At 34.9% G+C, this 17,647-nt stretch overlaps 1 protein-coding gene across 3 annotated transcripts in view; it reads right to left on the bottom strand.

Moving 5' to 3' along the window:
* The window catches only part of KHDRBS2 (KH RNA binding domain containing, signal transduction associated 2), a 627,085-nt gene that overhangs the window by 271,267 nt on the left and 338,171 nt on the right, over nucleotides 1–17,647 (bottom strand). For all 3 annotated transcript variants that reach the window (XR_004056854.1, XM_030928982.1, XM_030928983.1), the window contains exon 4: nucleotides 17,422–17,568. Coding sequence is in view for 2 of the 3 variants with exons in the window: in XM_030928982.1 (XP_030784842.1) it covers nucleotides 17,422–17,568 (147 nt within the window). In the remaining variant the exon portion in view is untranslated. The remainder of the gene's footprint in view (nucleotides 1–17,421; nucleotides 17,569–17,647) is intronic.

Here is a 17,647-nt window from a genome sequence, read left to right as displayed (position 1 = left end):
TCAACTAATACAAAGTACAACTACTACACTGTAGAAGATCCACTAACTTTTTCAACATTAAACTTGTAAAATTTGGGGAGTTCTTTTTATAGTTAGAAGATGCTTACAATAAATAAATTAGCATAAATAAATTTGGAGGATATCTGTCAAAAGTGATCATTTTCATTATCAATTTTCATATTTGCTTTCTGACAAAAATTAGATAGTCATGACTGTAGTCTAGGCCAGGTCACTCATAGGGGTGACAATAAAATATCATGTGAATTTTATACAAATCAGATTTAGAACCTTTGTTCCATCAACTCTCAATGTGGGATTTTGGCTATGGAAGCTCAGATTTGCAGTTACTAAAAAGGGAAATGAATTTACATTTTATGTGATAGCAAATGTGTGAATAGGTCTTCACTGGTAAGCATGTATGATTAAAAGGAAATGAGTATCAATGTTAAATATTTGTGCTGACCATTCTGTTTTTATTTCACACACTGACAGCAGCAGACTTATTCACTACCAAACACGACATAAGCTGGTTACTATTTAATAGTGAAATAAAACATGGCAGTAAACATGATTGCAGGGAGTAAGGGTGCCATCACAAATATATGCAAAGCAGATAATATTCCAAATCAGTTTGGTTACCTGAGGCTATGTTCTAAGCATGAGATAAACCCCTGGTTTAATGTAATTATAAATTATGGCATTTAGTGATATGGAATATGCTATGAAAACATGAACAATTACATTTTAGCAGTCTAAGAAAATACCTGAGGATACAGAAATTTCAGAATGAGGGAAATGCTATTGTTTTAAGAACTAACTCACTTTACAAAAGCTGAAATACTGCTCTAATATAACCATCTCTAAAGTATGTTGAGACGAAGTTAGATAACTTCCTGAACAAGGACCACTTGGCCAAATAAATACGCAAACATGGGATTGAAAAAGTTTAACTTCTTCTCTGCAGGACTCCTCAGAGCCTTTACATGGTAATTACAGCTGTGACTCCATGAAAGGGGAATACTGAAGACAGTATTTTCTAAATTTAATTGAGTACAGGGGCCCTCTCACTTTTTCTTTTTCAAGAGACCACTGTGTGAAATAAGTGTTCTACATAGTATTTTGGGAAATGATGTCCTAACCCAATCTAAATTAAGGAAAATTCCCTAACACAGTCTAACTGGGACACGTAGCCTGCAGAACCTCACAAGAGTTTCTCTTCATCCCCCACAGTTTGATGCCCAATCCTGTATATGGGCCCAATAAATCCAAGTGAAAAGTTTCTTCTCAATATCTAAGGGAGATAACTTCTGTGATCTATAAATTAGAATAATTTCTTAGCCATATTTTAAAAAGTAAGCTGAGGAAAATATTGTTTCTTCCTTTACACCTAAGGTTTAAAGGAAGTTTTCCATAACAAAAAGACAACTTTTAAGATTCCCAACTTGTGCCCAAAGGAATGATCAACTTTAATTCTGATTTCCAGTTGACTTTATCAAGTGTAATGACATCTAAAGACATATACTTTTTTCCCTCTGAATATACCGCAATACAAAATATCGAACCTCCTTGCACTGCAGCTCATCACCACAAGTTCACTTACAGAAAAAAAATTGAGCTTGAAGCCAAGATTTATCACTTATAGTTTGTCGTATCAATTGGTACTATAGAGGAATAATGCTGCTCTCTAGGAGCCTACACATATATATGTTGTAGAACAATTTCTGGCTAATGCAAAAATTCATTTAAACATTTTTAGCCTGTTCACATTGTAAGATTTCTCCTGATCACTAAGTATTTACCACATGTCAGGTGGGGTTTGGAGAGGCGTGTAGTTTTTGGGTCACCATTATTCCCTGCAATTTCTTCTTCTTATCTCCGAAAACTGCATGATCAGTGGAGGCAAATGTGGATTAAAAAGCAAGAGAGGGTAGATATTTTCCAGATTGGTTGAGAGTTAGGTAGTGAAAAATCTGTTATTCTAAGAAGGGTCACTCTGGTTACCAATACATGGTAGTATTTCTTTTTTTATAATATTTTAGTTATTTTTTTATTTCCAAAGAATCAGAAATAAATAATATGTACAATTTATAGATATGGAGATTCTGGACTATGGTAAAGTTGTCCTACTTTAGAGGATAAGTTAAGGCATTTTCTTGCAGAGGAGAGTAGAGAGATATGTGTTCATCAGTCAATATTTATTGAGAATGATGGCACATGCAATCGCATCAGGCAGCATGGGGCTTATAAAGTATAATCAAGCTTTGATTTCTGACTTTAGGAAGCTGCATTTCATGAGGGAGTGAAGAGAGACACATTTGTAAATAGCATATTCGCTGTCAACTTACATGTCTCCCGAGCATATTAGACGTGCACTAGTGTATTTACCAATCAAATTTTTAATTTATGAAAGCAAACTGACTATTTCTAAAAAATAAGGTTTTTTTCTCCTTGAAATTAAAAGCCTGTTATTACTTGTGACTTGATTTTTGAATTATTTTAAAGTAACACTTAATGGATTTAATCAGCTAATGTGATTTACAGATACTGAGTTATCTAAAAAAATAAATTGAGGAATCATTGTCTTGGTCTAGCTTTCAAGTGATTCTGACATTTGAGTTGTAACATAAATAACAGATGAATGAGCCAAATAGCAGTGGCAGAAATGTGCTCTAAAGGAAAAGCACTTAAACAGATTTCCACACAGGTGCTTAGGCAAAAATAGAGTCTGCCAACAGGATAAAAAATACTTTAGTCAAATATCTGTACATTTTGTTCTACACATGGGTAAACATCTGTATACCCAGAAATGTTTAGATATTTTAATGCTTCACTTTATATTTCAGTATACGTGTGTATTCATGAATATTGATGTATATTGCACAGAATTTGTTAATCTTTGCACTTGGGTGAATGTAAATGAAGTTATGTTGCGTTTTGGAAAAGGGGAGCTTGATGTTGGATTCCTAGGGTTGAGATGTAAAAAATTAAAAGGGAAATACTAAATTCCAGTGACAAGAGTCCAGAGAGATTTTCCACTCTGCTCTGGGAGGGCTTATGGTTTGCCACGTGCCAGGGGCCAATTTCAGGGCACTTGAAACATCTGCTCCCCCTACTTACAAATCAATTATAGCCTTTATGTGTCCAGAAGCTTGAAAGTCTTGGAAAGAGGCAAAAGGATCCAGTCTAGACTGCTGCAGGTATGGCGCACCGCTAGGACTGGGAAGGAGACAGGCGGATATTAGGTGTCCTGCTCTTTCCTGATCACTAAGTATTTACCACATGTCAGGTGGGGTTTGGAGAGGCGTGTAGTTTTTGGGTCACCATTATTCCCTGCAATTTCTTCTTCTTATCTCCGAAAACTGCATGATCAGTGGAGGCAAATGTGGATTAAAAAGCAAGAGAGGGTAGATATTTTCCAGATTGGTTGAGAGTTAGGTAGTGAAAAATCTGTTATTCTAAGAAGGGTCACTCTGGTTACCAATACATGGTAGTATTTCTTTTTTTTATAATATTTTAGTTATTTTTTATTTCCAAAGAATCAGAAATAAATAATATGTACAATTTATAGATATGGAGATTCTGGACTATGGTAAAGTTGTCCTACTTTAGAGGATAAGTTAAGGCATTTTCTTGCAGAGGAGAGCAGAGAGATATGGGACTACTGATATTTTGATGAATAATGTTTAGAAAGTCACTTAAATTGGAAGGAGATGTCTGAGTGACTACAATAAGTTAGTTTAAAATATAATAGACATTCCATAGTCAAGTTTCCTCACCTTTGTGTGTATTCTTTATAATGAGCTACATTTCTTCATTGTATTACTTAGATAAGAAGTTTAGGGTCAGTCAGCAACAGGCAGAAAAGCCTCCTATTATTCACAGTATACCGACTCTCATTCTTGCTCCTGCAGATCAAGTGTTATGATTGATATCAGAGGAAAATAAATATCTGGATGCAATACATTCTAACCGTACTCTAATTGACATAGAATTTGTTTCATGCTTAAAATTAAATCTGAAAATGAGAATTACACTGAAAGGTAATGAATTACAGTTTGGTAGTAAAATTATCTCATTGTAAGATAAAATACTCATTCATTTAAGGAGATAACTGTAAGAAAATGTACTTTTCTATTACAACTATCTTCGGAGAGTTTGAGGCAAAATGACCTGTGCTTTTCAATACAGATCATTTAATTTTCTAATATGAAGTAAATTTAGCATTTTAATGCAATTTTAGTTATGCATTTTAATATTTCTTTCTCCCATACTATGACTGTGATGCCTCTAGTGAAAGTCTCCTTCATCTTTGATCCATGAATGTGAATTCCCTGGACCTCTGTTGTCTGGGGGACATGATAATGTGCATGTGCATTTTTCTGGGCAGAGAATCTAGAGGTTTCTTCTCATTTTGAAAGTGATCTCTAAGTGATCATTGATCTACTTGACCATGGAAAATACAAATTACACAATATCTTAAGAAGCCAAAATTCAGCAGCCCAGTTCTTCAAGTTCTTCATGCTGTCACTAATCACATGGCATTCCATAGTAACCCAAAACTATTCTAACTCTAACTGTAACTTTATTGTTATTATTTTTTGGAATATGGGTTTTGAGAGTCTTAAGCTTCCACAAAACCATTACAATAAGGTTAGTTTCCTGGCTTAGAAATTTCTTTTTATTTTCCTTTTTTTTTTTCTGCCTTTCCCTATCATGCACTTAAAGGAAACCTCTCCTTAAACAGTACAATAGTCAGAAATGCTCATTCATTCATATATTTATAATTCTAAAAATGAAGCTAATTTAAACTAAAAACATTTGGTCGATTTGTTTTAAAATTCCTAATTATGTTTAATAAATGAAGGGGATAGTTTTATACACTGAGATCTATAAAAATTAAGTATATCTGTAGCTGAGATAAATTTTAAAGAAAAATAGAATTGTGGTAATTTCCTTTATAATTTCAAAATTATCCTGTTCATTTCAAGTCATACAAATATAACAAGACACATGAAATTACAATTGTGTGCCATGTTTAAATTATTAGATTGGAGTAGGATTTCTTTCCACTACATTTACACACACAAAAAAATTGGATAAATGAGCCCACTGAAATTTTAGACTTAAAACGAAGGAAATAATAAAACAAATTAAAAAATGAAATACTTTATAACAGTAAATCATAGTTTATCTGTGAAATTCGAGAGAAAAGACTTTAATTTATTTGAAAGTGCTTTGAAATGTAAGCCATTCTCCAAGTTGGATGCTGTGAAGATAGACAGATAGATAGATGATAGAGAGATAGAGATAGAGAGAGAGAGAGAGAGAGAGAGAGAGAGATAGATAGATAGATAGATAGATAGATAGATAGATAGATAGATAGATAGATGATAGATAGATAGATATGAATGAGAACAAGCAGCAGCAGGGTGGGCTGTAGCTGAAAGGAGTTATAACGGGCCAGTGGGGAAAGGAGAGGGCAAGAGCTGTTATAGCAAACCCAGTTTCAGAGGAGTTCCAAACCAGGAGTGAGTAGTAGCTCTGAAGCAAAGGAAGGAGAGTGGAGGTAAGCAAGCAGGTTGGGAAGAGGCTGAAAGTGAATAAGCACACAGAGAGAGGTAGATTATTTTAATGTTGAAGTTATTTATTAGATTTCCTACACTGTCTAGGACTCACAGTTCTTTGTGAGGCTCTATATTATTATTTTGCGTGCTCTTAAAATTTCCATGAGAATCTCCCTTATCTCTCTCTCTCTCTCTGGCCCTTTCTCTCTCTCTCAATACATACATACACACACACACACACGCACACCCATATTTATATACACACACACACATACTGAAAATATGCTCCCTCCCTCTGCTCTCCTCACAGTGTATGGCATACAAGAGAAGAGGATCTTGAAGCTTTAGAATGTTACTGTAATTTAAATAGATAGTGTTTTCTTTTATTCCCGAGAATAACCGATGATATATACACATTTCCATGCCAGTCCCTCTTTTGCTTCTGAAATCTAGTTTCTAAATATATTTCAGTACACTGCACTATTAACCATTCTTACTAACTGTGAGAATGACCACATCATAATGTAAAAAGGCATCATCTTGCTTCCAGATATGAGTATTCCTGATAATGTCTGGCAATGCATAATTCCAACATACGATATGTTCATGCCCCTACACCTACCACAGTTCTGTCACATACTCCTTGCCTATGTTTAAAACAACCACAAAGTGATTTCACCAATGGGTATAATATGTTTCTGCCATGAAAATAAGAAAGCAAAAACAAGAAAGAGGTCCCCAAACAGAATAGCCTTATGAAGATATCATTGAATTAATGAGTATCTAAGAATGTGCAGGAAAAATTGTACCTGTGTTACCACTAAAAATAATATTGGCAAGTGCTTACTGAATGATAATAAGTCCAGAGTTGTCTATGTAACCAGAAATAGGCATTATATGATTCTCTAAATACAGAGAAGCCTAACACTAATTGCACAAACCATTGCCACCTGCAAGTTACTTATTTAGTGCCCTTCAATACAGCATGAGAAAACTTACAATATTTGGGCCCGCATATTTTGGTAATATCCTTGATGAGGAGGCATCTGATCAGTCCCTTTTTTGTTGCCTGACCTCGGGCAGTTTAAGTAACCATGCTGGCCTTTAGTATCCTCACTGGTAAAATGAGTGTTAGATTCTACCTGTGGTTTTCAAATAACCCTCTTTGGAGCTCTATGGCTTCTGAAAATTCTTTAGAGGATTGACAAAAATAAAAGAAAGAAAAAAGAATGAATTTCAAGTACTTTCTTCCAAACGTTAATATTTGAATTGCTTAGAAACCTGTTAATTGTTTTAAGTATCCCTTCCAGTTCTATAGTTATAGAAATGAATCCATATAGGTATTGAGATAAAAGCTTTTACATAGAAGATCTTTTCTGTGATAAGGTGAACTGGGCTTAATGCAAGGGTAGCAAGTTTATCTAAATAAAGAATTTTTGGATAACAGATTATTGTTGCTCATAGAACCTAAGGCTGATAATGCAATTCTTATAAGAAGTGACCTGTGTTTTGCCACATTTTGGTGAGGACATCATTTAGGTTCTATAGAAAAGGTTGCTCTCCTTGTATCACTAACATGCATAGTTACTAGCAAATTGTTAATCATAACAATTCAGTACACTTCTCTAAACAAAGGATATTATAAAACTATGTTTTATGCAGTGAGTTTCTTTTGCTGTAAAAATGTGTCTGGTCTAAAAACATGTCTGTACTTTGCATGAGGACTAGTTTTAACCGAAATCTTACCCTAACTATAACTTGTCTATTTATAGGTTGAAGGAGAGTAGTCATATACCCTTTATTTCTAAAACATTCTTTTTTCACTTGTAAAATAAATTTCCTCTGATTCTGATATCTATCCTGGTTTATAAATTGTCTTTCTAAAAGCTTCAAATTCCTCAAATAAGAAGTAGATTAGGAATAAGAAGAAAAGAACAGAAGACGGTTAAAATGTAATTTATGTTGGAAAAATGTGCTAATTTCATCAGATGGCATTTTCAATCCCTTCAGTATGCTATGGGTAACAGACAAGACCAGTGAAATTGGGTGAAATGATTATATGAATTAGTGTATTCAAATTTTATTTTGACCTAAATAAAGATAAATACTAGTTGGAGGATGTAGAATTCTAAATGAGAAGTGTGGTTGAAACAAACCATATAAAATCTCTTAAAATTTAAGATGTTATTATTCTTGGTATAAGAGAGCAACTACAATTTCCATATCATAGAAGCCAAGCCCTAAAATTCTAAACTTCAGAACAGGGAAAATGAAGAAAGGGAATGAAGGCCATATGAGAAATAGTAGCAATATAAAAGGAAACAGTTTTGGAAAATTACAGTTGACTCATTATGTAGATAGAAATAACATAAGTGATTGTTGTCTATATATATATATATATACACACACACATACACACACACACATACATGTTTATATATATATAATATCATACAATCCTGGTGATTGATTAATTAAAAATGGTGCTATTACTGCCATCATCATATATCGATAATTCATTATTGAACTCCCATGTTACTTGATTGGGTCATTTAAAGAAAGTTTCTTGTTTGCATGAATAAAGTAAAGAGATGATTAGTTCAAAAATAACTGCATATTTTCAGACTCTTTCAAGTGCATTTTTTAAAAAACGCACTTCATTTTATTTCCAGGATGGGCTGATGAGAGAAGAGCAAAACCTGAGCATATCTTGGTAAAATGCCTGAACTCTAAGGATAAGGTAAAATAATCTTACAGCTCTCAATCAAAAAGACCAAGTTAAGTACATAGAGCAAAGCTGGCATGCAACACTGGATGCAGGAAGATGGTAGCCTAGCATTTCGAGATTACTCAGAGGAACACTTCACTTTGAGAACCCTGAACACATCCAAGAGTTCACTGAGCTAAAAGGAAGAAAGCCATATGAGGATTTGCAACAATTCTACTGGGCTATCATTCACATATCCCATCAGGGGAAAGTATTTGAAATTAAGACTCAGACCAACCAGGCCAACCAGATTACTACAGGACCAGTGTTATGCCTCTCTTGCTCTACTTTCCCATCATTGACCAGTCTCATTCTCCATGACCTTTTCACAAAGCTCTGGGAGCACTCAAAGCTGGAGGCTGTACAAGGAGATGGATGAGTATACCATGCCCTCTTCCCACTGCTACTCCCCAAGCTGTAATTTTGTTCTAAACCTGTGGGAGGAGAAGAGTTTTGTATTATATTTGAAATGGCAATTATAAATTGGAAATAAGTGGGCTTCCTAAAACCTCAATTGCCTAAATTAAGACTCTTCTTATAGAAGAAGGAATAGAAAACTACGTTATTTGTTCAAGCCGCAATTAAGAATAAGAACGGGAGAATGACAGTTGTTACAAAAAAATAAAGCCAAGTCCTATTTGTATCACATTGAGTACAGACCATCCAGTAAGCCATTTGTACTTGTATTTTAAGGCATTGTTACATATGCATCCTTAACATACACTATATAGAGAGACTGGCCTGGAATGAATGGGAAGGGAACAACAACAAAAACAAAAATACTAAAGATGAGATAGAAGTTATATTTTTGGTAGAACAGGGATTCTCCAAAGTTTCCTGGCTCTCTAGTTTAAATACTGTCAGGAGGAATCAATACATTTTTCATTGTAGCTTGCTGAGTTTCAAAGTAGTAAAATGGGATCAGTTAATCAAGGAAGGGCAATTCAAAAAAAATGTTTTATGTTACTTAGCTCTTTAAAAAGTGAGAACTAGTTGCTAGAAGTTGAACATACATTTCAGAAATACACAATTTTGTTAAAAAATCCGTTTTTAAGTATGCTTTTCTCTGGAGGTGTTTCTTGTTGTATTTTAAAATGTTCACTGTGAAATAGAATCTTTGGCTGTGAGGTCATCAATATTTTCAAGAGGCTAATTGAACTCTCTTTCTCTCTCTCTTCCTCTCCCCCTTCCACTTTCTTTTACTCTGTCTCAGTAGATAAATTACCCCTGTTTGTATGGTGGTGGTCTTTGCGAGCAATTCATTTTCGTTGACCCTAGGAATATCACTTTCTGTTTGATCAGTGTTTCCAGTTCCCTTGTTGCCACCCTCCTTCCTTAAGCACATTACTATCCAATCTGGTTTCCCATTTCCAGTAGCTCTCAAATAAATCTTTATAATCTTTATCTTTTATATTTTGGAAATAGTTTTCTGGTTCTTAAATTCTACTAGGTCAGTGGCTCATGTAACATACATTGCCAAAATTGTGCCTGGCATATATTGGTGTCAAGAAATATTTGTTGTGTTAATTAGTATGATCTATTCACTTATTTCCAATTCTTTTCTCAGATAAAAATTACAAACCTTATTTAACAGATTCTGATTACTGAGCACCTTTTCTTCTCAATCTCCGGTAATCATGAGTCTTTTTGAGTTGCATTCATCTAAAAGCTATTTGCAGGTCAGTGTTGACACATGATTATTATGCCAACTGCTTCTTTTATCTGTCTTCCAAGTTATGCCAACCAATTAGCAATGCTACAGTAGTCCTGGATTTCAATGATAATAATCGTGATTCTTATTATTATTCTATTCTAAGAACTAATAAGAATTTTAGTTTTTTCTAAGTTGAAAGCCTGTATTATCTATTACAACTTATCAGATAAGAAGAAATACTCCATAGATGATTACAGATGGCTTCCAATAAAATCAGACTATTATCAGAGTGCTATAGCACTATAGTAATACAGGAAATATTTCTGAGCAAGTAATAATTACATAAATACATGTGGCTTTACGCTTACCGCCATTAGCTACCACACTATCAGAATACAGTTAGTTACAAGAAAGAAAAAGGAATTAATTGGTTTTTAGATAGCAATATGAGGGAACCCTTGACAACATTTTAAGAACCACAACAATGAAGGAATGAAATCTGGGTTATGGATTCTGCTTCCCTCTCTGCCCTGAAATTTGTTTTTAAATTCTATAACCAATCATTCTCTTACTCCTAGGATATTATTGCTATAAATGTTAAACTCCTGCTGTCAGTCAGACAAAATGTATCTGCCATCTCTCACCTTTTAGGTCTTGCCATTTATCAGTTACTTTTGCTGGCTGGTGGGGTTTAATTGAATACATTGTTTTCCCTATATATTCACTTGCATAAAAGACTGATCAGCCGAGTGCAGCAGCTGATGCCTGTAATCCCAGCATTTTGGGAGGCTGAGGAAGGTGGGTCATCTGAGGTCAGGAGTTTAAGACCAGACTGGCCACATGGCAAAAGCCCATCTCTACAAAAAATACAGAAATTAGCTGTGCATGGTGGCATGCACCTGTAATCCCAGCTAAGGCAGGAGAATCACTTGAACCTGGGAGGAGGTTGCAGTGAGCTGAGATTACACCACTGCATTCCAGCCTGGGTGACAGAGCAAGACTCTGTCTCAAAAAGAAAAATAAAAAATAGACTGATCAAATTTTCACTTTTTCTCAAATTATGGCATCAATTTCAGGGACACATTTTTATATTTATCATCTTCTAAAACTTTATAAAATTTTTTTAGTGTACAAAAGTTTAGATCTATCTACTAGACTGAAAATATCCTGCTTCCCTTTTCTATTTTTCCTTACATTTACTTACTTTCCAGTATGATTGCTGTTAGTGATCAGTGTCATTTTCCAATTTCAGAGCTAGGATTACAGTGTTTGAAGAAGGAAGGCAAGAATATCCTCCATTTGCTTTTGCCATAAAGAAGAAAAAGGTTTTACTTTTCCTCCATAGTCAGGCTCTTGGTAGGCTTCCTAGATGTGTTAACAGTATCTCAAACTTGAAATGAGATAATACAACCTAATTGCCCCATTTCAAGAATCACAGTTGTCTTGGTACCAGTACCATGCTGTTTTGGTTACTATAGCCTTGTAGTATAGTTTGAAGTCAGGTAGCGTGACACCTCCTGCTTTGTCCTTTTGACTAGAGATATAGACCAATGGAACAGAACAGAGTCCTCAGAAATAATACCACACATCTACAACCATCTGATCTTTGACAAACCTGAGAGAAACAAGAAATGGAGAAAGGATTCCCTATTTAATAAATGGTGCTGGGAAAATTGGCTAGCCATAAGTAGAAAGCTGAAACTGGATCCTTTCCTTACCCCTTATACGAAGATTAATTCAAGGTGGATTAGAGACTTAAATGTTAGACCTAATACCATAAAAACCCTAGAAGAAAATCTAGGTAGTACCATTCAGGACATAGGCATGGGCAAGGACTTCATGTCTAAAACACCAAAAGCAACGGCAGCAAAAGCCAAAATTGACAAATGGGATCTAATTAAACTAAAGAGCTTTTGCACAGCAAAAGAAACTACCATCAGAGTGAACAGGCAACCTACAGAATGGGAGAAAATTTTTGCAACTTACTCATCTGACAAAGGGCTAATATCCAGAATCTACAAAGAACTCAAACAAATATACAAGAAAAAAACAAACAACCCCATCAAAAAGTGGGCAAAGGATATGAACAGACATTTCTCAAAAGAAGACATTCATACAGCCAACAGACACATGAAAAAATGCTCATCATCACTCGCCATCAGAGAAACGCAAATCAAAACCACAATGAGATACCATCTCACACCAGTTAGAATGGCAATCATTAAGAAGTCAGGAAACAACAGGTGTTGGAGAGGATGTGGAGAAATAGGAACACTTTTACACTGTTGGTGGGATTGTAAACTAGTTCAACCATTATGGAAAACAGTATGGCAATTCCTCAAGGATCTAGAACTAGATGTACCATATGACCCAGCCATCCCACTACTGGGTATATACCCAAAGGATTATAAATTAGTCTACTACAAAGACACATGTACACGTATGTTTATTGCGGCACTATTCACAATAGCAAAGACTTGGAATCAACCCAAATGTCCATCTGTGACAGACTGGATTAAAAAAATGTGGCACATATACACCATGGAATACTATGCAGCCATAAAAACGGATGAGTTTGCGTCCTTTGTAGGGACATGGATGCAGCTGGAAACCATCATTCTTAGCAAACTATCACAAGAACAGAAAACCAAACACCGCATGTTCTCACTCATAGGTGGGAACTGAACAATGAGATCACTTGGACTCGGGAAGGGGAACATCACACACTGGGGCCTATCATGGGGAGGGGGGAGGAGGGAGGGATTGCACTGGGGAGTTATACATGATATAAATGATGAATTGATGGGTGCTGACGAGTTGATGGGTGCAGCACACCAACATGGCATAAGTATACATGTGTAACAAACCTGCACGTTATGCACATGTACCCTAGAACTTAAAGTATAAAAAAAAAAAAAAAAAAAAAAAAGAATCACAGTTGTCACCAAGACACACATCCAACTAATGCAGGAAAGAAAGGACCTGAAATGATCTGTATTTTTTCTGTCTTAAATTGACTTAAAATCTTATATATGAGTCTAGTAACAGATACACACATGCACACACACGTTTCCGTAAGTATGAAAGTTATATATATCTTTTCTTTAAATTATACAGACCTCTAGCGATAATCATTAAAGACTTAAACCTGGCATGGCAAAATTTTTCAAGTTGTGTCAACTCTGCTAATATTGCAATGCTGTGCAACATGCTGTGTTGGGAAGATTCTAGGCCATGATGGGCCAAGGTAGAAAACAGCATCACAATCCCTTAACTATGTCAATAGGATAGTTATTGGAATAGGTAAAAAAGCAATCTATTTGTTATCCATGACCTAATCAAATTATCTGTGCAAAAACTCCTCCTTTCATCTTTTTAATGAAATATATAAACACACATTCAATGAGCAGAATTTCATTGAACACTTCATAATTTCTAATTATGAGACAATGTATTATGTTTCAGTCATGAGTTAATAATTAAGCATTAGTAAAACTTATTAGTTCAATTAAACTGAAGGTGAGAATAAGCCAATGTAGGAAAATAAAACAGTGTCATTATTTTGAAGTAACCTACTGAGAAGGATTAGAAATAGGGAAGTTGTGTTCATGGTCCTAGGGAGCACATTCACAAACTACGGTGTAAAAGTCACCCCCTAGAGTTGCACAACACACAACTCTCACAACCATATGTGGCAATCCTAGTGTCTGAACTATGAAGGAAATAAATAGTATAAAATATAATAGTGGCAATACATGTTTACCTCTTTATGGAATATAAAGGGAAGAGGAGTGCATCAACATTATTGAAGCATATATTAGTTTAGGATTTTATATCCTGTTTGTCGTTACTCATCAAATAATGTATTTTACAATTTTAACCTGTATTTTTAAGATAAATAATCAAATATAATGAAAAATTTAATACTTCACCTCCCAAAAGTACTAGATATTTACAATTAGCAATGTTCAAATTAAAGGTATTTTACTGACGCTTGACACTCTACTTGTTTTCAAAACACTATAGTGCGTCTGGGCGCAGTGGCTCACATCTGTAATCCCAGCACTTTGGGAGGCCGAGGTGGGTGGATCATGAGGTCAGGAGTTAGAGACCAGCCTGAACAATATGGTGAAACCCCATCTCTACAAAAAATACAAAAATTAGCCGAGCATGGTGGCACACGCCTATGATCTCAGCTACTTGGGAGGCTGAGGCAGGAGAATCGCTTGAACCCAGGAGGTGGAGATTGCAGTAAGCCGAGATCGCACCATTACACTCCAGCCTGGGTGACAGAGAGAGATTCCATCTTAAAAATAAATAAATAAATAAATAAATGGCTACCGTGTGTGAATGGAGACCAACAGGCTGGAAATTGTCCCCAAGGCAATAATAATTATTTTGTCTTCGACAATCTACTTAAAATGTTGAAACTGGGTTGTTTACCAACATCGTAAGGCATTCAGACAGCTCACAAGGAGTTCTATGTTCCAAAGTTGGTTATCTTGGACAATTACAATTCCTGGACATACAGCAGGTTTAGTAAATTCTGAATAACATACAAGAGGTAGAAGAAGGTAAAAAGTTCTACCATGGAAAATTACTCCCTTTTGTAGAAGAACAAGATGTCAGTGGAATTCCAGTCTTGCCCTATATTAGCCTTCTTTGTTGTTCTAGCATGCCTCTTACTGCTTAGAATTCTTCATCTACGATGTTTGTAAATGTTAATGTATAGATACGTTAGCATTTCTGTGGGCTTTAATACCAAATATCAAAAGAAACTTAGATCACCAAGTGATTTCATAGAATAAAAAACACTGGCAGTTCATTTTTGCCCCTGGTGGTTCTCCCATTCTTTGCTTTCTGCTGATACAAGCAAGGCAAATGGGACAAATTTATGACTTTCATTGATGGGAAAATATACTAATAAAACATTGAGAGACATATGAGAAGAGCCCTCATGACATTTATATTCTAGCATAGAAACCAACAATAAGCAAGACACACACACACACACACACACACACACACACACACTCACACACATAAAATATCTGAAGGTGATAGGAGCTATGAGGAAAATAAATAAGTGAAAAGGGCTAGAGTATAATGGAACAATGAATTATAATGTTAAATACAGTGGTTAGTGATACTATGTATAAAATATTGTAAGACTGTATGATAGAAGGTAAAGGGGGCAGCTACTTTAGATTGTGTGGTTGGGGAAGAGTTTTCTGCAAAGCTAACATTTAAGCTGACGGCTGGATGCTAAGCAAACAGCCATGTCAACACTTTGGAGAAAAATCTTCAAAGGTGCTTAATGAATAGTGAGCCTGGATTGTTGAATGAACAAAAGCCAGCATGTCTGAAGTGCAATGATAAGAAGTTAGATATACAAGATGAAATCACAGAGGTAGGTATGGCCATGTCACACCAGTCATGGTAATATTTTCATTCTTCAGCTGTGTCTGTATATATGCTGCATCTTGATTGTGGGGTATTAGCCCCAAAATTTTACCTGGATAGCTAGTTTATCCCCTGCATCACTCCTCATGCCTTTAGTCAGCCATTCCATCATTCCATCAGTCAAACTATCAAATAAATATTTATTGTGCTAGGCATGATGCTAAGATGGGGATATAGTGTTGGCCAAAAGAGATACTACCAGTCAGCCCTATCTTCACACAGTATATATTTCAGAGAAGAGTATATAAATGAAATAATTACAAGAATCATTATATCTAGGAAGTGAGCAAGTGAGATGTATTACTGACATTTCTAATAAAGGAGTGTTAACTTAGCCTACAGAGTAAGCCATACAGGCATATATATATATATATATATATATATATATTGCATGTGTATATACATATCAATTAATGACTATGCAGAAAATCATCCCTAGATATTTCTATTATATTTTCCATAATATATTTAAACCATACATTAATATTCTGCTTTATAATTTTCTAAGTCCTTTCATACGCATTACCCCATTTAATATTCACCATAACTGTGATAGAGTCTGGTCAGTGATAACTATCTTCATTTTAAAGATGAATAAACTGAAACCTTGAGAATTTAAGTGACTTGAAGTCACGAAGTATGTTAGTAACGTACAGTCCTAGTCTCATTTCTGTACTATATATGTTACCAGAGGTATGGTCTGAACTAAATACAGTAAAATTCCTTACACAATACAGCACTAGGCATTTAGTTTGGAGGCAAAAGGAAAAGAAAACATAGCATCCTCATTCTTAATAAATATGAGATCTAGTTAGGGAGATGTTCAGATGAGCACCAGATAATAAATTGTGCAGAAATTCAGTGTGCAAATGAAGTTAAGGAATAATCAGAACAGTCTGCAATTATTCTATAACCTTGTCTTGAGAGAAATTAATTTTTAAACTGGACATACAAATAGATTATGTGACTAGATCTTAATACTTTTAAATTCTTGAAATTCTCTGGTTTTATTTTTCTTTTTCCATTCTTAAAATAACTGCCAATCAATGAACCTTACCCACCATTTCCTCTTAGTTTATTGCTTATTTAGAAATCTACAGTTTCTTCATTGTGTAGATCTATCTTAGCTGCGTGCTTTCTCTGTTGAAGACTCTGCCAGACACTCCAGAAAACTTTAATCAGCATTCTCTTCTAATTATCTTATTCCCAGCTCTAAGCCTGATGCCAAGATTTCTATTTGAACTACTTCTTCCTAGAATGCTAAATTGTCAACCTTTAGGAAAGCTACATTCATTTAACCTTCCTCTATTTCTTAGAAAATCAGTAGAGAATTCTACTCAGTATGCAACCCTGAATTTCTTGCCCTACTAAATAAACAGTCTCTGTTGCCGTCACATAGTAGGTGAGTTTATTTTTCCAATTTTTGCTTAAAATCAACAAGTATCTGGCTTTACTAATATAGATTATTTTATATTATGTTTTATTATGAGCCAACACCTGGCATACCATCACATGAAAATACATTTGATATGTTTAGATGATATCATTGTCTTATTTCAAATTATTACATATCTGATCTCTTTCCCTTTCCACTATACCAGGAAATAATTTCCCTATTAATTGTAAATTGCAAACGATAACCTTTCAAGTGATTAAGATGCAATAAAAAAGTCTACAACTTCAATTATATATTTATGTTTATAAACATGTCTTCTTCTTCATGACTATGAACTGGTGCCTGGCATGACACCAGCATGACAAATATTGCTGTTAAACCATCACTATATGACAACATGCCAGGTCCTGTGTTAAACGGTTTTGGTATCCTGTTTTATTTTAGCTTTGTATTGACCGATGGATAGATCATTGGTTTGCAATATGAGTTTCCTTTTAAAAAGTCAGTGAAGATCAAAGGTGCATTTTAAAATAGAAGCTGATAAGAAACATCACTGTAAAAAATGAAAGACACTTACAGGAACCAGGAATTTTTTAATCTCTTCCAATGCATGACTCATACGTGAATAAGCTTCCCCAGGTGGAGCAAACACTTCAATTAATACATGAAGCTCATCACTCAAGTGGGCATATTTGGCTTCCCCACTCTTCCTTAGTTCTTCTTCCTGTGAAAAAGGTTATTTTTAGAAATACAAATCCACTCATTGTACATTGATTTAACATTTACTGAGAATTGACAAAGGG

Source organism: Rhinopithecus roxellana, chromosome 4 (genome assembly GCF_007565055.1).
Source record: "Rhinopithecus roxellana isolate Shanxi Qingling chromosome 4, ASM756505v1, whole genome shotgun sequence".
Taxonomy (NCBI): domain Eukaryota; kingdom Metazoa; phylum Chordata; class Mammalia; order Primates; family Cercopithecidae; genus Rhinopithecus; species Rhinopithecus roxellana.
Note: the sequence above shows the minus strand (reverse complement) of the source record. Positions and strands in the feature narration are given on the sequence as shown.